Source organism: Malania oleifera, chromosome 9, assembly GCF_029873635.1.
Source record: "Malania oleifera isolate guangnan ecotype guangnan chromosome 9, ASM2987363v1, whole genome shotgun sequence".
Classification (NCBI taxonomy): domain Eukaryota; kingdom Viridiplantae; phylum Streptophyta; class Magnoliopsida; order Santalales; family Ximeniaceae; genus Malania; species Malania oleifera.
The window spans coordinates 6879899-6904377 of NC_080425.1; the positions used below are offsets into that span (position 1 = coordinate 6879899).

Here is a 24479-nt window from a genome sequence, read left to right on the forward strand (position 1 = left end):
CAAACTGTGGTGGCGTACTAAGTACAATGAAACTAAAAATGGACACCGTGTAGTGGCTTGTTGGGCATACTTGAAGAGAAAGCTCAAGGCTTAATTCTTTCATGAGAATGTTGAGTAGAATGTTAGGAAGAAGCTGAGAGACCTCAAGCATACTTGGTCAATTAGGGAATATGTGAAACAATTTTCTACTTTGATGTTGGATATCAGGGACGTGTCGGAAAAGGACAAGTTGTTCTATTTTCTTGAGGGGTTGAAACCGTGGGTAAAAACAAAACTTCATAGGCAAAGAGTTTAGGACTTGTCTATCGCACAAGCTGCTGCGGAATGCTTAACTGATTACACTGATGATAATATCGCTTCGTCCAAAGAGAATAGCGGAGGTGGAAATAACGGAAAGTCTTTCAAGAAGGGCAAACCCAAAAGTGGGGGAGCCGACTATAAGGCGTCAACTTCAAAAGAAGCTTCATCGCCTCGAGGGTTCAACACACCCACTGGAAAGGGTAGAATTTCATGCTACTTGTGTCGAGGCCTCATAGAGTTGTTGAGTGCCCTCACAAGGCATCACTCAATGCCTTGCAAGCTTCCACTGTGGAGCGGGTAGTGGAAAGTGATGGGGAAGACGAGGATACTCCAAGGATGGGTGCAATGCGGCTAGTGAACGCATTGGAAAAGCAAGCGAAAGCACCGAAAGTTACACATGCGAAAGGATTGATGTTTGTGGTCTTGAGGATCAATGGGAAGAGTACCATGCTATGGTGGATATCGGGGCTACCCATAATTTTGTTTCACAGGCAGAAGCAGGGAGACTCAACTTATCCTTGGAGGAGGGTTCAAGACGCATGAAAGCGGTGAATTCTATAGCCCAGCCTGCTTTGGGAGTAGCCAAGCAAGTGTCTGAGAAGCTTAGGCAGTGGGCAGGTCATGTGAATTTCACAGTGGTGCCATTGGATGACTTCGAAGTCATTTTGGGAATGGAATTTCTGAGGGAGACTAAGGTAGTGCTGATGCCTTATGTTGGTTTCCTGTGTCTGATGGGAGGTTACCCTTTCATGGTGCAAGTTGTTGCAAAGAAAGGAGGCGATGAGAAATTCCTTTCAGCCATGCAACTCAAAAAGGGATTGAGAAGTAGAGAGCAGACATACTTAGCCACAGTGGTGGTAGAGGAAGAACTAGGCCAGGAGCTGGTGCCTATGACCATCCAAGCAGTGTTGGATGAGTACAAAGAGGTGATGCCGGATAAGCTGCCTCATAAATTGCCTCCACGACGGAGTGTTGAGCATGAGATTGAGTTGTTGTCAGGAGTGGAATCACCTGCTAAGGGGCCATATCGAATGGCCCCTCCAGAGTTAGTACAATTGAGACAACAACTTGATTTGTTGGAAGTGGGATATATTCGCCCTTCCAAAGCACCATTCGGAGCACCGGTGTTGTTTAAAAGGAAACATGATGGGAGCATGCAAATGTGTGTAGACTACCATGTGCTCAACAAGGTGACAATGCGCAACAAGTATCATATTCCGTTGTTTGCTGATCTGTTTGATCAGCTGAGTCATGCCAAGTACTTCACTAAACTCAACTTGAGGTTGGGCTACTATCAGGTGTGAATTCCTGATGGAGATTAGTCGAAGACAACTTGTCTGATGTGGTATGGGGCATATGAATTCTTGGTGATGCGATTTAGGTTGACGAATGTGCCTGCAACATTTTGTACCTTGAAGAACCAAGTATCTCATGAGTATCTTGACAAGTTTGTCGTGGTGGTGTACTTGGATGATATTGTTGTCTACAGTTCCACTCTGGAGGAGCATAAAGAGCATCTACGGAAGGTGTTCAACAGGCTGAAGGAGAACAGTCTATATGTGAAGAAAGAGAAGTGTTCTTTCGCTCAGCAAAGCATTAAATTCCTTGGTCATGTGATTGAACAAGGTCATATAAGGATGAATATGGAGAAGGTGAGAGTGATTCAAGAATTGAAGATTCCAACAACAGTGAAGGAGTTGCGTTCCTTTCTTAGTCTTGCCAACTATTAGAGGAAGCTAGTAGAGGGGTACTTGAGGAGAATTACTCCTATGACAAAGCTACTAAAGAAGTGTTAGGGGTGGAACTGGACAGATAAGTGCCAGGGAGCCTTTGATGACTTGAAGGATGCCATGATGAGAGATTAGGTACTTGCTCTTCCAGACATCGTGAAACCCTTTGAGGTGCAAACAGATGCATCGGACTACGCCCTTGGAGGATTATTGTTACAAGAGGGAGATCCTATTGCGTACGAGAGTCGTAAGCTTAGTGAAGTGCAATGGAAGCACACAACTTAGGAGAAGGAGATGCTAGTGGTGATACATTGTCTCCGCATATGGCGACATTACTTACTTAGGTCAAGGTTTGTGGTGAAACCAGATAACTCAGGTGTTAGCCACTTCTTCACACAACTGAAGTTGACGGATTGCTTATGACCCATGGTAGTCGGCTCTTTGTACCACGAGCTAGAGATCTGACTTAGACCCTGTTGAGAGAGTGTCATGATACCATGTGGGTCGGACATCTAGGATGGAGGCTCACTTTGGCATTATTGAAGCAGAGGTATTTTTGGCCGCACATGCGTGATGATGTGGTTGATTATACTCAGACTTGTTTCACATGCCAACAAGACAAGTTGGAGCAAAAGAAGATTGCAAGGCTGGTGGAGCCCCTACCAGTACCATCAAGACTGGAGCAAAGTGTCTCACTGGACTTCATCACCAATGAACCTAGAGTGGGAGATGTAGGGTCTACACTTATGGTTATAGACAAGTTTTCGAAGTATGGTACGTTTATACCCACACCAAAGTATTGTTCGGCAGAGGTGATGACATAACTATTCCTTAAGAATATTGTGAAGTATTAGGGTGTTCCCCAAGATATTGTTAGTGACCGAGACTCAAGATTCACTGGCAACTTCTAGACAAAACTTTTCAAAATCCTCAGTTCACAACTTGACATCTCTTTGAGCTACCATCCCCAGACAGATGCACAGACGGAGAGATTCAACAGGCTACTAGAAGAGTACTTGTGCCGTTTTGTCAATGCCAGTCAGAAGAATTGGGTGCAACTACTTGATGTGGCTCAATTCTGTTTCAATGCCCAAAAGAGTTCAACAACCAACAAGAGACCTTTTGAGCTTGTTACAGGCCAGCGGCTACTATTACCTCACACAGTCGATGAGCCATACAAAGGAAAGAGTTTTAGAGCATACATCTTCACTAAAGAATGGAGGCATAATGCAGAGATTGCCCGGGCCAACCTGGAGAAAGCTTCTAAGCATATGAAGAAGTGGGCAAATCAGGGGAGAAGACTGCAACACTTCAATGTAGGTGACTTGGTGCTTTTTAAGCTCAATCCTGAATAGATCAGGTCACTACGGGGACGAGATAGGAGACTACTTCGTAAATATGAAGGACCAGTCCCCATCTTGGCCAAAGTTTGGAAGGCCTCTTACAAAATTGATCCTTTGGCTTGGATGAAAGTGCGTCCTGTGTTTCACGTCAGCTGCCTCAAGCTGTTCAACGCTGACAACGAAAATCCAAGCAGAAGTTGGTCAATTAGAGCAGAATTGAAGACAGTGCAACTTGACAGAAGAGAAGTTGAAGACATCCTGCCAGATAGAGAGTTCACATCCTTAAGGAAAAAGCATTGGGAGTTATCAGTGAAGTGGAAAGGCCTTGGCAACGAAGAAATCAACTGGGTTTTTGAGGAAGATATGCAACTGTTCGTGGACAAAATTGAAGTGCACCTAGCGTCAAAGTCTATGAGGACGTTGACCGCAGAAGTGGGGGGAGCGTCATGAGTGAGCTTGTTTAGGGCATTATGCTTATGTGTGACCGCTTGTCTCGTGCGTTTGGGATGGGTTTCCATTATACAAATACAAATGTAGGGTTATTTTTTAGATATGGTTTTTCCCTAGGCTAAAAAAGGGAGTATGACTCCTTGGTTATATTGATGTCTCCTAGTGCCAGAGTGAGAATAGCATAGAAAACTCTTTAGGGGAGGGTGAATGTTCATCAACTCGTAAAACTCACTAGCTATTGTCAACGTGTTTAGCCTACTTGCCTCCCTTGCTAGACACACATTGTTAACTGAGGTGTTGATAATGAATTATGTTGCTTCAATGTTTATTGCTTAGGTGCCACTTCTTTCATAAGTTGCTTATTGCTTCCGCTTATATTTTCTTGAATGACAATGAAAGTGGTTGTTGGTGAATTGTGGTAAACGCTAGGCTAGCTAGTTAAACAAGAGGGCTTTAGCTAGCACCTCATGGTCCTTTCACAAAGGCGTGAAATATTCAGTCCTCACACTTGGGAATGTGGGATAATTGCCACGTTGCCTTCTACTTCCAAAACAAACATGGGAATGAAAATCATGTGAACCAAATATCCCTTAGTTGCAGGTTTATGTTAATTTCCCTACGTGAAGGGAATGAACATGAAGTTAGTTGTATCCTTCTTTGACTATCATTTTGTTGTGTTTTTTATTTGCCTTTATGTAACTTTTATTTTTTGAGAAGAAAAATTGAAAATCAGATTGACATTGCTTCTTTATGTGCAATGAATTTTCTGTGGATGTTAATCCTTCATTTGTTTCTATTTATATTATATTATTTTCCTCTAGCAAAAAGTACCATGAGGAAACGATTCATTTCATAAAATCAACTGCCTAAGTAAGAAATAGCTTTTGTTTCGGATCTTTTGTGTTGGAATCAATTTTTTTTTACACTATTGTTTCATATCTTAATTTCCAGTCATCAATCTTTCCCGTAGTTTGATCGCGTGGAAAATAAGTTTCATTCCATGATTAATTAGTGAAAATTTGAATATCACCTTTCATTGTTCATTGAAAATTTTTTTAGGGGGAATTTATGATTTGTTTGGTATGCTAGAATGGAATTAGTCTTTTGTAATTTTATATTCACCATATAAATTTTTATTTTATTCTACTCCCATTCCATTCTATTTTAGCATACTAAACATCAGGGAAAATAGTTTGCTCCAATTAGCTTTGAAAGTAGAGGTTAATATAGTATCTTCTATATTTAGAATTCATGACGGGGCTGCTTTGCATTTCTATCTAGAAATAATTGTTGTATTAAATATAAAGTTGCTGTACATAAAAGCAATTGTTATTTTACTATATTAATGTAGAATTTGCTTGAGCTTGTAGCTGCTTGTTTCTTTCAAGTTAATTTTAGTTCTATTTTACTCAACTTGACTGTATTACTTATCTGCATTTTGTCATTAAAAAATTCAATGGCCATGAAACAAACATAGTTTGAACTCTAGTGTTAACTAGATAAGTCTTGATGAAATTGAATTACTAACTGGACATCAAGGAAATGCATGTGGAATGAATTTCCATGGGTTTTCATGAAAAGCTCTTTAACTCCAATATTATCTTTCCACCAATTTGCGTGTAAGCCAAATTTACACTTGATTATCTTATTTCAAAGAGAATTAGTTTCCAAAGGAAAATGCCAATTATGCCATAACCATTTAGGCACTAAAAGCAATCTTTTAGACACCAAATTACCCAAATTCAAGTCCAACTCACTCTTAAACCTCCCTATAACTCCTACCTCATGAGATGATTGATCCTCTTACCCATTCCTAACCAACAAAAATCCCCTAATAGCCCTATCCAACATACCCGAAACTTCAACTGGATTCATAAACAGATGGAAAATGAAGTGGAATCGATGAAAAACAAGTTTGGATTAAGTAAAATACAACCCCCCCACCCCTTGTCTTTTTCTTCCTCAAGGGGAACAAAAGAGCACCCTTACACTAACTTAGATGCTTTGAAACCTTAGCAACCACAAGATTCCAAAATCTCATTGGGCGAGGATTACTCTCCAAGGGAACTTGTACATTAGTCATAGGTAGGGTTGCAAAGGAACTAAGCCACTCATGAGTGGCTTAGGAGCTCGGCTCAGTAAGAGCTTTTCGGGCTTCTTTATTATCTAAATGAATGATTCCTGAGCCTAACTTGCAGTCTGGTTTAATAAACGAGCTGAAACGGGCTCAACTTGTTTTAGCTCGTGAGCAGGCTCGATTAGGCTCGGTAATAAGCTCAAATTTAAAATTTTGTATTTAGAGAATATTTATTTATTTAAATTATTAATTTAACTATTATTTTCCTTCACAAATCATAAAAATGATAAATGAAATGATGAATAAATATAATAATCAATTAATCACATGAGAGAAAGGGAACTATTTTTATATAGAAAGAAGGGAGACCCATAAGATGTCCATCTTTCGATGTGGGATTTGGAAAATGGAAACTGAAAGTTAGACTTAGTGGGAGAGAGAGGCCAGAGTTTAAAGAGCTGCATTCTCGGGAGCTAACAATTGTTCCACATTAGAAGTTCAATATAGAGGATCAGCCCCCTTTATTCTTATAATCCTATAAGCTACCAACAAATGAACTATACCATTTGATCCCTCTATCAAAAAATTTGTATAAAATACATCATATAAGAATATAGGAATTTTACTATGAATTCATTAATTTTATATGATTTACCATTTTATTGGGACATGTAGTCGAGGAGAATGGCGAGTGCCTAATCAAATTGATCGGGTCATGTAAGAACAAGGTTCAAGTCTACCGGTCTGTTAGGATGCCTCAGCTGCATACATCATTGCACTTCCACTTGACACCTTGCTTATAAAAGCTATGCCTTGGAGAAAATTCCTCCCATCCACAAATCACAATGGCATCCAACTGTCCCTTGTGGGCCTGCTTCCTTGCGAGCCTGCTGGGGTAATCTCCTTAACCCCCCATTAATGGGCTTGAATCCATTTAAAATTTAAAATTATTTGATTTTTATTCAAGTGATACATTCCGATTTTGGGCTTTGGTTTTCTGTTTCTTTCAGAACCAAGCCTAGCTCGGGCCAAGCCCGAGCTTGAGCCTCACCTTTGGAGCACGATTTGAGCCAAGCTCTAGCCAAAGCCTGAGCTTTTGCAGCCCTAGTCATAGGCACAACTCACCTACCATAAGTGTGGAAGAACTAGAAGTCACCTCTAAGCTCAAACTAACGGCATATAAACCAAACTTACCCAGGTTAAAAGTCATGAAACTAGTCAAAAACCTTTATAATAGTAAGAAATGTACAAAAGGAAGAGCTACCATAGTATCATCAGTGAACTGCGGATGTGAAAAAACCATAACGTCCCTTTTGACTGCAATACCTTGAACCATGGTTTTAAAAAAAGTTGTGTAACAATCATTTTGGCCATTACATAACACTGTCACTGGCTTCTTAGAATATCTTGGTAGTCCCCAATTCACAATTTACAATTGTATCAGCCAATATGGTTGGTTATAGTTGCATAACTGTTGTTATGGGTTGCTACAAGCCGCTACAAATCTACAACAATAGACTGGTTGCGAATGGCTGAAATAGGCTTTTAGTCCCTCTTTTGCAGTTTTTTGATTCTCATTCCCTATATTAAAGCTTAGAAACTCAATTTAAGTTGTTAGTTTCCTTTTAAATTAGTATTTTTTTTAATTCATCTATTAGTTTATTTATTATGATAATTAGTATGTATTTCTTTAATAATTAGCATTCAAATAAACCTAACTGTATCTCATTAAAATAGCATTCATATTTGTGTATTGTAAGCTGCTTCAATTTTATGTTATGTATTATTCTTACACGTAATTTGGACACTGAAATATGTTCTATTGCTATGCATTTATTCTCTTGTTTGTAAAATGAACATTCTCTATTTTATATTTCGTTATATTTATGATTTCTTAGTTTAAATTTCACTTCTAATAATGAAAGTTTTGAAAAGTAGCAAACGCATGCTTTTCCTTCAATAGCAACTAAAGAAATCACAATAATTGTTGTATTTGTTATATCTAGATTGATTAAAATTTACTAAAAATTATTTAAAGAATCAATATATAGGATTTGGGGTTCAAAACATGTGGAACTGTTTGTTTTCAACAAGTTTGCTTATGGAAAAAATGAGTTCACGGAGGCCAAAACTTTTACTTTTAGCTAACCACCACCGTTTTTAAAACCATGTCCCTAACATAACCTGTATTGACATCCCTCTCAATCATCCTACTCAAAACATTTGCAGCCAAAATTGAAGAGAAGGGATATAACAGATACCCTTGTCTCACCCTCTAGAAGCTGGAAAACGAAATCTTGGGTTCTGCATTGATAATAACAGAAAAAGTAGTTGTAGAACATTAACTCCTAATCTGTCCTCTCCACCTCGCGCCAAAACTCTATAAAAAAAATTCCAACTCACCCTATTATTGGCCTTCTTAAATATTATTTTAAACTCTAGACCTTTATTCTTATTTCTCTTAGTGTCTGCTACAATTTCATTGGCCTTAAGCAGAGCATCCAAAATTTCTCTCTCCAGCAAAAGCAGATTGAGAACAAGAAATAGTATCCCTTAGACCAGATTAATGGGCTGGAAAACATGGACCGTAGTAGAAACACCTTCATCATCAGCTTTAATCACATCCTACCAATGATGAAAAAGAAAAATGGAAAAATTGAACCCATCTGATGCAGGAGCTTTCTCACTGTTCATGACAAATACTGCATCCTTAACCTCCTCAAAAGGCCTGTCCAGTTACTCTGGCTGAATACAGAGATAGGGCACTAATTAATGTTTTCAAATTATTTTGACAAATATATGCATATTCATGTAGGTATTTTCTATATTGATTTTGTTAAAAGATTAGTTTTTAAGGTATGCGAGATTCCTAGTTTCAGTTGCTTGGATGAACTTCTGTCTTTTTATATATTGTGTCATGGAACTTGTTATTCTGTTGTGTGTGGAGATTAAGGAACTCATGGCTGCGTTTGTGTGTATTGTGTGTGTGTCTGTTTTTTTTAAATAATGGTTATTGTTATTTTGCAGTCTGTTAGCTAATGTTTTACACTGTACACATTGTTTTGCAGGTTCATTTATGCATTTATTGGGATCGGAGTGATCCTCTTTGTGATATCATGTTTTGGTTGTATTGGAGCAGTGACACGAAATGGATGCTGCCTGTCTTGTGTATCCTAATTTTCCTTTATCCCAAATAATATTAGGACATCGGTTGGACTTCCTATTGTTTGACAATTTTGATATGGCATACCATTATCTTTGTAAAATCATGATTGACAACATCTGTATGCTTTTGTTTTGTTTTTTGCTTTTATTATGAGAATTGCTTTCCTCAAGTGTACATAGTATTCAGTTCTGGTGATCTTGTTGATCTTGGTGGAACTGGGATGTGCTGCTTTCATTTTCTTTGACAAAAGCTGGAAAGAGGCGAGTGTTTAGTTAATTGGTATTTTGAGTTTCTAGATGGCGTATTTGGTTATCTAATTAATTATGTTCATGGCCTTCAGGAAATCCCAAAAGATAAGACTGGAGATTTTGATATGATTTATGATTTTCTGAAGGAGCACTGGAAGGTTATCAAATGGGCTGCCTTGGCAGCTGTTGTTTTAGAGGTAACTGCAATGTATTATATTTTGTTTCTATGAGTATAATATTATTCTGTGTTGAAATCTAGGAGCAGATTTAGTGGAGGGAATGCTATGGCTTGGTGATAAAATAGAAGGTATTGCGGGAGTAGGCATGGTTGGCTTCATCTTTGACAAATGGACTTGTTATGACAATGTGACTTATGATTAATTACTAGATGGTTCTTGAGCAAATTTTTTATGTGAGAGATTTTAGTAGCAAACTTCATTTGGAGTTGGATTCTCCATGTTGATGAGAGAGAGGGGGTCCTGAAGAAAAGGTTTGAATACTGTCTGCCAGCATCTTTAGAACTGATGATTGCTTTGTGAACATGTGGATGTGGGTCATTCTTTCTTGCTTTCTGTTTTCCTGGGGCTGGCAGTGAGTTGTGTGCGCTTTGTGTGCACGCATGTGGGAGAGAGAGAGAGAGAGAGAGAGCACTTAAAGTTGGTAAGGTTTCAATAAGGAAAATGGTGAAACGATCAGTTCTTTTCTTTTTCATTGGTTTGGAAATTGAAATGAAATATATTTTTTGTGGGTATTTTTGTGCTTCAATGATGTGTGTTGTGTCAAGTTAATGTTCCCTGAGTGCAATTACAAGAGCTTTTTTCCTTTTTTTTTTTGGAGTGGAAATAAAATCTATTTTTTTTGTATAAAAGGAATCATAGAAAATGAGATATTAAAAAGTATTGATCTGGCACTGCAAATTTCATCTTGTCAGAAAACCAAAACCCCGGGCTTGATAAATAATGACAACATTGCTTTTGACACCTTGAATGGATCTCCACAGGCTTTAGAAACAATTTATCTCCTTTAGTTTAGTCATGAGACCATATGCCATGGGTGTCCATAAGCCTGTTTTGAAGAAGAATTCCTTATTCTTTGATGGTCGCTTATGGGCAGCTTAGGTTGATCAGAAATACATTTGTTTAATTCAAAATGGATGATTTTGTGCTAATAGTTTTTTAGTTTCTATATTCATTTGCCATGCATTGTCCCTTAAAGATTATGGATTTAAAATTCTAGATAATGTTTTTGGTAACAATTGCTGTACATTTGTTTTGTGATGCGTTTACTTGAGATCATATTTTTCAGGGCTCTTGAGAAAGTTATTTGTTCTTCTAGAAACAAGACAGTGCAGTTTACCTATTGATGTAGCTATAGGAAACACCAGGGATGACCTTGTGATGTCATAATGCCACTTCCCCACTTTTTTTCTCTTAATTTATCAATTCTCTGTGATATGCAGGCTCTGCTGTTTTTGTTAGCTCTTTCGGTAAGGGCAGCAAACAGACCATTAGATTATGACAGTGATGATGAGATCATTAATGCGAGCCAAATCCGGCAACCACTGATTACCAGGCCACCCCCTCCAACGGGTGTGCCTGTTGCTGGCACCCTTGATCAGCGTCCAAGCAGAAATGATGCTTGGAGTACACGTATGAGGGAAAAGGTACAATCTACACCTGTAGAATGTTTGCTTTATATACTAGAAAACATGTGAAGCTCTTCATTTTGTAGTGCAGATCCTTCAGAAATATGTTCTATTGGCATCAAAATCATTATGAACAATTTTGAAAATTTGTTCTATATTTCTATGAGGAATTTTAAATCCCCCGTGTGAGATTTTCATGAAGTAACCTGTTCTGAGCACGTATCAGTCATTAACTAGCTAATTCTTCATTATTTTACTGAACAGTGAAGAATTCCTGCATTATTTGTGAACATTTTGAATTACATAATGGCTGTACAAATTTCATTTTTTTCTATTATAAATGTCTCTCTCTCTCACGTATCAGTCATTAACTAGCTAATTCTTCATTATTTTACTGAATGGTGAAGAATCCCTGCATTATTTGTGAATATTTTGAATTACAAAATGGCCGTGTAAGTTTCATTTTTTCTGATATAAATGTCTCTCTCAAGTTCCATTTGTATTTTGATTTTATTTTATTGAATTTGTTGCCAAATTTTGTTACAGTTATTTATGGCCTTTATAGTTCTTTTCTGACTAGCTTGTAAAATCCCCTTTTTCCTGGTGCCTAACGAAAGCTATCATCCTCACTGTGACAATGACTTCCATTTAGATGGCAAGTGTTACGGAGTCCCATATGAAATGTAGGTGGGAGTACTTGGGGTTTATAAGTTGGGTTAGCACTTCCACGTAATTAGCCTGTCTTTTTGGTTGAAGCTGAGCCCATCGGATAAGTGGTGTGGTAGAGCTAATTTAACCCTTCATCAAAGTTCATGCCAAGGGTTTGTGTGTGGTATATGCCAAATAGCAAATATACAGAAGGGTGAGCGGATAGGGTTGATGGGTAAACAGAATGTTCCACAGTACCCTTGCTGTGGGTGCCAACTCAAATTACAGAGTTCCCTATGAGGATGTTGGGAAAGTTAAAGCCTTTCACATAGGCACACACCGACTTTGTTTAGGTTAAGGTTTTTCCTAGTTGTTGGAGTCTCGTGGCTTGCAAATAGAAAACAGCATGAATTGCATGATGGTTGATTGATGGTCTATGAATTTGTTGTTGATGTAAACTCCTGTAATGGTGCTTGTGATATGGTGGCCTTCTCTGGTTGCCAAGTTGCTAATTACAGACCTATAGATTGCTAAATGGAGACCCTCTCATTTATCTTGTGAGAGTATTATTTGCTGAGCTCTTTCTAAGACTTTGTTTTTGTGTTTTTACTGCATGTAAACCAGTATGGGCTTGATACTTCAGAGTTTACATACAACCCCTCCGAGTCGAACAGGTACCAACAGGCCACAGTGCAGTCGCAAGAGGAGCGAAGCCGTTGCACTATCATGTAATAATTCACTTGGTTTTGCTCGAGTTCAGAAGTTGGCTGTTCCAGAAACCGATTTTCTTGGAAAGTGGTGTGGTTAGCTGAATTAGAGGACTGTTTGTGCTGAGTTTGTGTACAATCGACATTTTGCCCGGAACATCATTGATATCCATCTTCCTCCATATGTTTTCTCCCAGAAAAATGACTTGGTCTTCACCCTATCGTCAAATGTGTTGGCATTTGGTGTGTACAACTATCCTCCTAAATTAGGGTTTCTTTTGGAGTTGGAGGCTGCAGGTTGTTCTACTGCTTTGAGTAATTAACATTTGGTGTTGATGTTGTATTTCACTTAGATAATTGGCCATGCAATTGTCTTTCTGCTCTCTCCTGATTTTAACAAATAGATACTTTAGACGTTGTGAGTGGGTTAATATGGCTGCTTAAAAGCTTGATTAGAATGGTAGCTCCTGGAAAACTGATAGTTAAGACACTTGTGTTTTGGTGCATAGATTTGGCAGCTTGAATTTGGAATTGTGTGCGGTAGAAAAACAATCAAAATGGTTGATATGAACAAATTTATGTATGCATAAGATGTGCTGTCTGAGTTGTGAACATTAGTGTTCTCGTATCAGAGAGAGAGAGGGGGCTCGATGGGTTCGCATCAATAGATTTCAAATATTAGATTTGAATGTCTAGATTGAAACAAATTTTAAATCAACATATTCAAGTCTAATATATGAATTAGCACATTCAAGTCTAATGTTTGAATTAAATATATTTTTGAACATTTTATATTTTGACTCTCTAGTTGAAACTATTTAAACTGTTGTCAATAATTCTTTTACTTAATTTTTTAATAGTTCTGCCAACTCCAAAAGTGTACTTCAATTCCATATTGTGGAAAAGATGATTTGGTGTCTTTAAAAAGATAAACTTGTTCCAAATTTTTGCGAGGACAACAAAATTTTAGTATAGATGGAGAAGCGGATTCTCGGTTGCAATTGTTCTTTTAAACAATTAAATCATATAAGACTGGAAGATTAAGTTTCTTCTATTATCTTGTCATAAGGAAGATTAAAAGGTCCATAAAATTATGTGACTAATAATGATTTGAGAGAGTAGTTTTTAATACATGAATGTGTGTGTGTAAATTTATCTCAGTTTAAGGTGGGTTAATAAGTGAGCATGAACCAATATACAAGTCAAATTTTGAAGGACACAAATGACTTCGCGAACTTATGAAACCTATTAAATAAGCCTATTATTTGAACTTGTAAACAAGATAGGTCAAAATGAGTCAACTCACGAACTTAGGAAGATAAGTATCTTCTAGTTCAGCTTAATTAGTTTAGCTTGAGTTTGATTTGTTTATCTTAATGAATGAATGAATTTTAGTGACTTTTTTGAGTCTGCTGTTGGGTGGCTTGTGAATGGCTTCATTCATTTGCATGTTTAGTCTTAGCTTTGTCCACTTGCTACATCAATTAGCCATCAAAACATGTTAATGCTAATATTTTTGTTCTCTATTTATTTCTTGAAGGCTTATGGTTTGTTTAGTTATGGAAAGAAATTTTTTTAATTTTAATTTTAAAAAAAATCATAACCAAGTTAGCTAATTTTTTTTTTTATTAAATTTTTACAACATTTGCAAGAACTAAATAAACATCATTAAAAATAAAATTTTGACATTATTTGCTTGTGCAAATAGTAGTTTTTCATTTCTAATTTTTTAAATAATAAAAATATCACTTTGTTTTCCAATTTTTTAAATTTATATAGAGAAGTTGGAAATTGGAAAATATCTTTTTTTTAAAAATATTATTTTTAGATTTTTGACACTTACATTATGTATGAGAGCTTGAAATTTAGGTCTTGGAATTCATTTTGTATGAATTATGCATTGAACTTGTTCTAAATCCATACAAATCCAAATGTAAACTCCAAAATCCATGATCTCAAATACTATCTTATATAATTTTTGAAAAATTGGAAAAAAAGTTGTATTTTTGTAATTATTTTAAAATTTTAAAATAAAAAATAAAAAATATTTTACACATTTAGACAAATTCTTTATTTTTTTTACCTACTGAAAAAAAATTAAAAAATTAAAAAATGAGCCAACTTTTATTTTTATTTTTTATTTTTATGATTCTTTGAAAGATTAAAAACAAAAAAATAAAAAATGTGGAAGTTCATTGATCCTTTAGGTTTTCAAAATATTTTTCAACGTAAAATCATGTTAAAAAACCATTGATAAATTTTATTTAATACACACGTGTGTTTGAGAAATAATTAAAATGGCACTAACTCGAATTCATAATAGTGGGGCGAAATTTAAGTACTTAACAGTTTATCCTTTCTTCATTTAAAAAAAAAAAAAAAGATTTCATTTCATCTTACTAAAATTTTACTTATTTAAAAGTTTTAATCTTGGAATGACTTTGTTGCTGCCAAAATTTGTTTGGAAAAATTTGGATTAATAGCGACTTTGATCGCCTACTAAGAATGAATGAAAAACAGCTTGAAGGATCCGAGGTGTACTCCGGGTGACCACTTCGATGCTAAATTCAGGGAATTTGAAAGGATTATATGATCGTAATAGTAAAGGAGTGAGTGAGAATGAGATGTCTTACCTTCCTTATGGGGTCCTTTTTATAGGCATTTAGGATATTTGCTTATTGTTCTCCCTACTAATGGATCGCAAGAGTTATATTTCAGATATGTTATTAGGGAGTGAAGATTGGTATGGTGACCCTCTGCTTTAACTAACAGAAGTTACCTTTTTTCTATTAATTTCGTGACGTCTTTTCATTTTTTGCTCCTACATAAGTTATGCTGAGTTAAATACGAGGGTTTCTTTTAGGTTATATAAGTTTTCCCCTTAGAGTTACCTTTTTTGGCTTGAGAGTATATTGCATTTACTACAAGTCCTTTTATTATCATGAGATTTGGATTAATTCATCAAATGAACATCTTCATGCCTCATAAGTGGTGCTCATCAGATGATCTAATTTTGTTACCTTATGAGTAGTGCTCATCAGATCGACAATTTTTTTCTCGAACAATGCCCATCCATTGTTACCTCATGACCAGTGCTCATTATATGGACATTTTTGGGCCTTATGAGTGGTGCTCATCAGAAGAGCCAATTTTTTTGTCGAGCAGTGCCCATATATTGTTGCTTTATAAGTGGTGTACATTGGATGAACATTTTAGACCTCATGAGCGGTGCTTATTAGAATAGCCAATACTTTGCCAAGTAGTGTTTATTTCTTATTGCCTAATGAGAAATGCTCATCAAATAGACATTTTTTGTCTCATGAGCGGTGCTAATCAGATGGACCAATTTTTTTACGAGTAGTGTTGTAAAAACCCTAAAACAGAGATATAAAAAAATTAGTGGATTGATTTCCAAAAAAATAAATAAATAAATAAATAAATAAATAAATAAATAAATAATTAAAATTTTAATTAATTAACTAATTAATTAATCGGATTTAAAAGAAAAAGAAAAAAAATTTAATTAAAATTTATTTTTATTTTTATTAATAAAATATATTATTATTATATTAATTAAATATATTATTATTATTATTATTATCCGCCTTTGAAGCTTGAAGCTTGCTAGAAGCTTCAGGAGATTTAATTTTAATTTGATTCTCTTCTTCTTCTTCTTCTTCTTTTTCTTCTTTCTTTTCTTTTCTTTATTCTCCGCTGCGCAGCCTCTGAATTATCCTTCTCTCTCCTCACGCTCTCTCTCTCTCTCTCTCTCTCTCTCTCTCTCTCTCTCTCTCTCTCTCTCTCTCTCTCTCTTTCTCTCTCCTCGATTTCGTGGCGGATTTTCGCCCGATCGAAAATCCGAAGATACCACTGGACTCCATTCGCCGCTGCCGTCATTTCTACCGGAGCGGATCGGTGGTAGGAGCGGTGTAGGCATATTCCCTGGGGTAAGCCATTTTCCCATTTTTCTTTAATTTCTTGCAAAATGTAAGCTCAATTGACGAACGGACACCATCACGAGAATTTAGGGATGATTCTCTACAAGTTTAGTGGGACGGAATTCTCGTGGGGGTGTTGGGCCAAAACCTCAAATTTGGGGTGCGGGAGTTATTAAGGGGTTTATTTTTAATTAATTAGCATTAATTTAGAAATGCTAAAATATTGAGCATTTTGGGTTGAAGTAGGATTTTTGGAATTTAGGGCTCGAGTGAGCACCGCAGGTGTAATTTTAGGACCCATAGGAAAAATTTAGAAAATTAAGTGGGTGTTTTAAATAATAGTTTAAATATTAATTTGAGGTATATGGGGCCTAAGAAAGGCTAGATGGGTATTATTTTGGAGAAATAGATTAATTAATTTGGGGAAAATGTAAATTGCAGGAGTTAAATTTTGGGCGCCAAGGGCGTGAAATTTTGGATTCTAGCGAGACTCTTAGTAAGCTAGGTAAGGGGAATAAATTATAGCAGTATTTTTAGAATTATTATTTGAATTAATATATAAAAATGAGCATATGATATTTTGTCAAAAAATTATTATGATATAAATATCAGATAAACTGTGTGGCATTTGAGTGATGTTAAATTGTGGTATTTTAGAGTGTAAAATATAACGATAAGTAATTTTTAAGAAAATATTGAGATGAGAATTACTTATGTGATTAGTGAAAAATAATGTAATATGGTATTATTATATGAGTAGAAATGTTTTGCCTGGAAAATGGGATTTTGTGAATTATTGATATTGAAAAATAATGAAATGTGGTATTTATTTGTGAGTGGAAATTATTTGCATGAGAAATGAGTATTTTGGGAAAATGTGAAAAATACATGAAATATGATATATGATATTATGAGATGATGAAATGTGCACAGAAAATGATGAGAATATTCATATTGAACTGAATTGTGATATACTGGAATATAATTGATGAAATGTCAATATCGCATAATGATTGCGGGTATGTGGTGGTAAACCCTGTTGGATGGTTATGATATTCAGCACGGTACCGTTGCGAGTGGTGTTAGTGCAACCACACGGACTCTTGAAGCGTGTGGCGTGACAGTCGACTGTGCCATTGTGTAGGGTTGTTGGGCCCCCTGAGTTCGGATCAGGGTATTAGGCTGGCCAGTCGTACAACAGACACGATATGTGATATGATATTTGATCTAATCGAGTCGGCCAACCGCGGTTAGATCTAGCCTTTGGGCCGCACAACCTTGACCATGGGGGGAAGCATGGCGTGTATAGAAAGATCCTCAGGGTGGCCATGAGTTACAGACGCGATGTTGGTATTTGATACCGAGGATACTCATGAGCCGGAAAGTAAAGTGTAAATGAAAAGTGAAAAAAATGATAAAATTGGCTAAAATGAGGAATGAAAGAAAGAATGGAAATTGAGAAATAAAGAATGATAAAATTGAGAAATGGAACAGTGTGAGTTAATATATAAATAATTAAGGCGAAGTGAAACTCTCCGCCTGAGGGCTTACTGAGTAAGGTGAGTGTCCTAATAGGTATCAGATGTGGCCATACCCGGCTGCATAACATGTTAGGGCAGAGGGAAGCTACCTGTATAGGCGGGTAATCTTCCCTATTCTCAGGAACTTCGCGGGTAAATATGTGTTGGAAATCATTGAATTTGATAAATGATTTTAAAGCTTATAAAAGCTTGTGTTGTATATCTATATGATTATGTGTATGTGAATATCAGTGTATTTTTTCAGATGAAATGGTGATTTGAAAAGTAAAGTGTATTATAATTGTACTCATTTGGCCATACACTGTAAATAATTTATTCCTTCTTACTGAGATGTGTCTCACCCAATTTATCTAAATTTTTTAGGGAATAGAGACCGGCCGGGTGATAGAGCTCCGTGATAGTAGGGAGCTGAGACCCTGATACACAGGGTAAGTTTTTGGACTAGGGGAGATGTAATTCTCCTAGAGTTGAATAGTAATTTTTAGTATGGGAAGGTAGTGTGAATATTTGTATGTATGTTGATACTCTGGGTATTGTATTCTGACTGATATATGTATATTGTCTTCCGCTGTTAGGTTGAATATAATAAAATACTTTTTACTCGGTACCCAATGCGGGTCGGGTTGTATGAATGGTAGTAGGATTGTTGACGTGACTGATTTGTGGATGTTGTGGATTTATGACATGATTATTTATTTATTATAAAAAAAAAATTGTATGAAAATCGGGGCGTCACAAGTGTTGCTCTCTTGTTGTCTCGTAAGCGATTCTCATTAGATGGACATTTTTAGGCCCAATTTTTTGTTGAGTAGTGCTCATTTTCTAGGTAGATTTTCCCTGTATGATTGATATCTCATGATGCCTTGTGGTCTGTGCCACCTCTTTTTCTCCTATAAATAGCCCCTTTCCTATTCTTTTATTCTCTATATATACTTGGAAAAGGAAGTCTTTACTATAGGAATTTTTCCTTACTCTGCCCTTGATGATTTCATCAGTGTCTCTAATAAGTTTTCTCTTCAAATTTGATCTATTTCTTTTTGCAGTGATAACCTCCTCTAAGTAGATTTATTTCTAGGCTTGTGCTATTGGCTCTCCCATATTGGTTGAGGCTTTCTTCCCTATGGAATTCAGGAAGTCACAAGGTTGTAGAACTGTTGACAAAGTGGCTATTGTTACTCTGTGGTCCATAAGGATCTATGACTCACTCGAAAAAATGAGCAGCTCGGAAGTTATCCCAAGTATAGGAGTTCTGTCGTGTAATATTAAGCCCAAGGGCTAGATCGTCTCCTCAGGGAATGCGTTTTAATCTCAGAATTTACGTTCGTCCAATCGAAATTAAATTGCACTGAACTCAGTTCAGATTCGGGTTTTTAAGATTTTAGAGATTTAAACAAAAACTTAAATTAAAGTCTTAAAGCTAGCATGCTTCAATTTAAAGAGTACGTAGGAATAGAAACTCTAATCTACCTAAGGAAACATTGAAACACGCGCTCATTAAAAATGGTAACATTAATCATGGAATTAAAGCACGCGGGAATGGAAACTTAATCAAACACAAACATACACTAAAAATCGGGACTTTAACGCGAACCAAGACCTTGAAGTAAAATTAAACTTTTAACGATTTAAACGAAAACAAAACACGAGAAAAACAAAACAAAACAAAACACAAACTTTAATAAAAACCTAAACTAATCAAGCTTCAATAAAGAGATGTGATTTTTGGGAAAACTTCGAAACAATAACATTTTTTTTTATTTTTATTTTTATTTTTTTATTTTGGAATCAACCCAAACTTCAATTGAGTAAAGAAATAACTTCAATAAAAAAAATAAATACTAAAAACTAACTTATATCAATATGAGCATCTAATTAAATAACAAATAAAAAAAATAGAGTAAGAGGAAGAAAGATGGAGAGAACAAAACTAATTAACTAAGTTATCCAATAAAATTCTGTAGGTAAAAAAAATAACAATTAACATACATAAAAGAAAGAAATAAGAAGAGAGAGTTAGAGAGAAAGAGAGAGCAGAGGAGATAGAAGGCCATGGCAGGCCGTGGGCTGTGCAGCAACAAATCTGTAAGTAATGGATGGAGGAGAAGAGCTTGGTGGTTGTATGGAGGCTTGTTCGAGTGCAGCAGCTGGATACCCTTTGACGGGGGCTGAGTTGCAGGAGTTGGCCGTGGAGAGGCTGCTGGAACAGGGGCTGCTGCTATGGCAGCAGTAGAGTGCTTGGCTGGCTGCTGCAGAGGGCTGGACGGAGTTGAAAATAGAGAGAAGTTGCTGTGCCGGAGAAGTTGCTGTGCCGTAGAAGTTCTGCTGTGTTGCTGGGATGTTCACGGGTAGCAGCAGTGGAGGACGGAGAGGGAGCAGCAGAGAGGGGAAAAGAAAAGAAGGAGACAAAGATGGAGATAACTAACTAAAGAGAGAAACAAAGCAAGAAGAGGAAGAAGAGAGGAGAAGAAGGAAAGAAAGGAGAGAGGCTGAAAAGAGAAACAAGACAGGAAAAGATTAAAGAAGAAGAAGAAGAAGAAGAAGAAGAAGAACAGAGGAAGAGAGCAAAAGAAAAAAATTAATTTTTCTTGCAGTTGTACGGGGAAGAAGATTATAAAGGGGGCAAAAGTTGAACAATACCTAGATTAGCCAACCCGACCCGGCTATGCATGGCCGGGTCACATCAACTATCCATTCAAGTATATATTTTTTTAATTTTTTTCATTTTATTTGTTCTCTGTTCGTCCCAAATTCTGCTCTTTTGGAGCCTGTATCTCACAAAACTCAAAACACAAAAGTTGTAGATGATCATTTCCTCTTTCTCCAGAAATTTGAATCATCTCAATCGGAGCTCGGACGAAAAGTTATGCACGAAATACGAACAGGTGTCGATTTTGGTTCCCGGGAATTTTTCTGCGACAAAAAATTACTAAATTCTCATAAATAGTGCAATAAAGTTCAAGAATGATGATTTTGGCATTTTATTAAAATATTGGACAATTTTGGACATTTAATTAAAAATATAAACCGTAAAACCCAGGTTAAATGTCCAATTACGCAGTTTCGGTGTGTAATCAATCTAGGAACAATAATCACACACACAAGCAAAACAAGTACATAAAATAAGAACACCAAATTTATGTGGTTCGGTCTAATTTGATCTACGTCCATGGAGCACACCAAATATACTATAACCTGGGAGAAAAACAAAAGGAGGAGACACGTACTCAACTAAACTCTTCTCACACTTCTCTCTTTCTCTCTCTCTCTCTCTCTCTCTCTCTCTCTCTCTCGCTCTCCTCTCTCTCTCTCTCTCTCTCTCTCCCTCTCTCTCTCTCTCTCTCACCTTCAGCACTCTCACACTCCTCACTCATTCACTTCACAATATTCACATTCACGTACAATTGCTTCATTATATAATTATATTGAATGGATAGGAAAGGAAGTCAGTAATTGGGATATTTAATGGATTATTTTAGCACGTGGGCATTATCATTTTAGCGCATGAAAGCTATCTCCGCCACGGCTCATTTTCATCTACAACTCATCCTTTTCAAGGCCATTTAATATTTCATTTCCATTTAATTCGTTTCCATTTTCTCCATTTCCATTTCAGCTTAACAATCTTCCACTTGGAGACAGAGATACTATCTCAACCAGTATATAGATAATGATGTGCTCAAATTTGTCCTCAAGCATGAAGACCAACTGAAGTTGAGCACAACTTCAGCTTCTCTGTAGTCATCACCTTTGTTAACATATCTATTAGATTCCTACTACCTTGGATTTTTTCCAGTGTCAACACTCCATCCTCCAACAGAGATCTGACGAAATGATAACGTAATCCAGTGTGTTTGGTTCTGGAATGAAATGTAGAGTTCTTTGCCAGATGTATCGCATTTTGGCTGTCGCTATGCAAAACATTCCTCTCCTGTTTTATTTCGAGCTCTTTCAACAAACCTTGAAGTCAAATTATCTCCTTACTGGCTTATGTCATAGCTAAATACTCAGCTTCTATAGTGGATAGGACAACAATCTTCTATATTTGCGACATCCAACTAACAACTTTTGTGCCAACAGTTAACACATATTCGGTGGTGCTTCTGCGATGATCAATTTTACCAGCAAAATAGGCATCAACATACCCTTGAATTTTCAAGTCTCATTTGCTGAAACATAGGCACGTATCAATAGTGCCATGTAGATATCTTAAAATCCACTTCACTGCTTTCCAATGACTCTTCCTTGGATTTGACATAAACCTGCTGATAGCTCCCACTACTTGACCAATGTCTGGTCTAGTACCAACCATGACATACATAAGGCTTCCAATCGCTGAGGCGTAAGGTACCTTAGTCATGAAGTCCTTCTCTTCATCTATTTGGGGAGCCTAATCCTTGGAGAGACGGAAGTGATCAGCCAATAGTGTCTTTATTGGTTTGGTGCTGCTCATATTGAATCTCTGTAAAACACAGCTAATATACTTCAACTTAGATAATCGCAACATTCGCTGTTGCTTATCTTTGGAGATTCGCATCCCAAGTATCTACTTGATTGAACCCAAGTTCTTCATGTCAAACTCCTCTAACATTTGCTACATCAATTTCTTGATCTCTTCTATATCTGGTCCTACAACTAACATGTCATCAACATATAACAATAGAATGATATAACTAGACAGATACCTCTTGAAGTAGCAATAGTGGTCGACATTGCACTTCTGAAAATCTTTCCTGTGCATAAAGCTATCAAATTTTCTGTACCATTGCCTAGGAACTTGTTTAAGACTGTACAAGCTCTTTTCAATTTGCAAACAAGATCCTCTTTACTTTTTACTGAGAATCCTTCAAGTTGTTGCATGTAACTATCCTCATCAAGATCATTGTGAAGAAATGCCGTCTTCACATTCATCTGTTTGAGATGTAGGCCCTCCGAGGCATCAATGCTCATGACTGAACTGATGGTTGTTAACTTCACAAATGGTGAAAAGATGTCAGTGTAGTCAATTCCTTCCTTCTGCTCGAAACCTTTGAATACCAATCGAGCTTTGTACCTCTTGGATCCATCATGCTCCTCTTTGATCCTGTACACCCATTGGCTTTGAAGAACCTTCTTACCTTTAGGCAACTTAACTAGTTCTCACATTTTGTTGGAGTTGAGGGACTTCATCTCGTCTTTCATTGCAGGTTCCCACTTGCTTGAATCTCCCGCCTGATATGTTTCGTCATAGCATTTGAGTTCTCTTCCATCTGTAAGAAGTAAATAATTTATATACCTCTTATTTGGTACACGCTGCCAAGAAGATCTCCTAAGCTTTAGAGCTGGAGTAGGAGGCGGTGATGCGATAATTTGCTCCACAGGTTCCTCCGCTTGAGGAATCTCGGCATTTTGTTGTTGTGTCTTTGACTCACTTTAAAAATGAGCAACTTGGAAGCTATCCCAAGTATATGAGTTCAGTCGTGTAATAATTAGCCCAAGGACCAGATGGTCTCCTTAGGGAATGCGATTTAATTCCAAATTTTGTGTAATCCCAAAAGAAATTAGGAAAATTTTTTTTTACTAAACACGATTCAAATTCGGTTTCCTGAGATGTTTGAGATTTTGCAATGGAACTTAAAACTTCACTAAAGATTTAACATGCATAAAATAACTTAAATGAATGCTAGATTCAATTCCAGAATAATGAAAGAAACACATCCTACAATCATTCAACTAAATAAAAATACTAACTTTAAGCATAAACCCAAATAAGAATAAATTCTAACTAAATAAAAAACACTAACTTTAATAATAAAAATACCCAAAGAAAATATTTAAATCCTAACAGAAACTTTAAATAAGGAAAAGGCAACTGAAATTAACAATAATAATGCTCAAACAAGAATTTAAATGCTAGAGAGAGAGAGAGAGAGAGAGAGAGAGAGAGAGAGAGAGAGAGAGATTAAAACAATGATATTAAAAAAAAAGAAACGAACAAAACTAAATTTAATACGATAATCCAACAGAAATTAAAACTTCCAATACTTTAAATGAAACACAACTGAAATTAATAATAATTTTAAAAAGTGTTTAAATGCAAGAGAGAGAGAGAAGAGAAGAGAATAGAGAGAGAGAGAGAGAGAGAGAGAGAGAGAGAGAGAGAGAGAGAGAGAGAGAGAGAGAGAGAGAAGAGTAGTGTAGCCGTATGTAATGGAGGAGGAGCTGAGGAGGCCGAATGTGGAGCTGCTGTGTGGCACTGCCTCTTCCAAGAACCCCCTGCTGCCTTGTCTTTTGCAGTTGCCCCCCAAAGAAAAGTAACCCTACTCTCCTTAAAAGTTTTAAAAAAACTTAACTAATACCTCCCTTTTTAAAAGTAACCTTCTATATTTTTTTTTTTATATCTCCTTTTGCCCCCCCCCCCCAATCGTGCAGACACAAAAACTTTTCTTGCATTTTTTTTTTTTCAATTTGGCTCCAGCGCCTTCTGCCCTCTTCACGTGCCAGCATCTCAAAAGCCTGGTCCCTTCTTCTTTTGCAATTTCAATTTTGATCTAGCATATACACGACCATGGCCCTCACGCACACACACAGCATCTCAGCCCACTCACGCACGGAAGCCCCCAAAAAGCCCAACTCCTTTTTCTAACTTTAAGCCCATCTCCCTTTTCTTTCTTTCCCAGTTACGCACGGAACCCCAGGCCCATCTTCAT

The 24479-nt window shown here is 36.6% G+C and overlaps 1 protein-coding gene across 2 annotated transcripts in view; it reads left to right on the top strand.

The window, feature by feature from the left end:
* LOC131163884 (tobamovirus multiplication protein 2A) overlaps nt 1-12697 on the top strand; it is a 30419-nt gene extending 17722 nt beyond the window's left edge. For both annotated transcript variants that reach the window (XM_058120692.1, XM_058120691.1), the window contains exons 3-7: nt 8969-9068; nt 9246-9326; nt 9407-9511; nt 10774-10977; nt 12232-12697. In XM_058120692.1, coding sequence (XP_057976675.1) covers nt 8969-9068; nt 9246-9326; nt 9407-9511; nt 10774-10977; nt 12232-12339 — 598 coding nt within the window. In that variant the 3' untranslated portion in view covers nt 12340-12697. The remainder of the gene's footprint in view (nt 1-8968; nt 9069-9245; nt 9327-9406; nt 9512-10773; nt 10978-12231) is intronic.
* Nucleotides 12698-24479: the final 11782 nt, after the last annotated feature.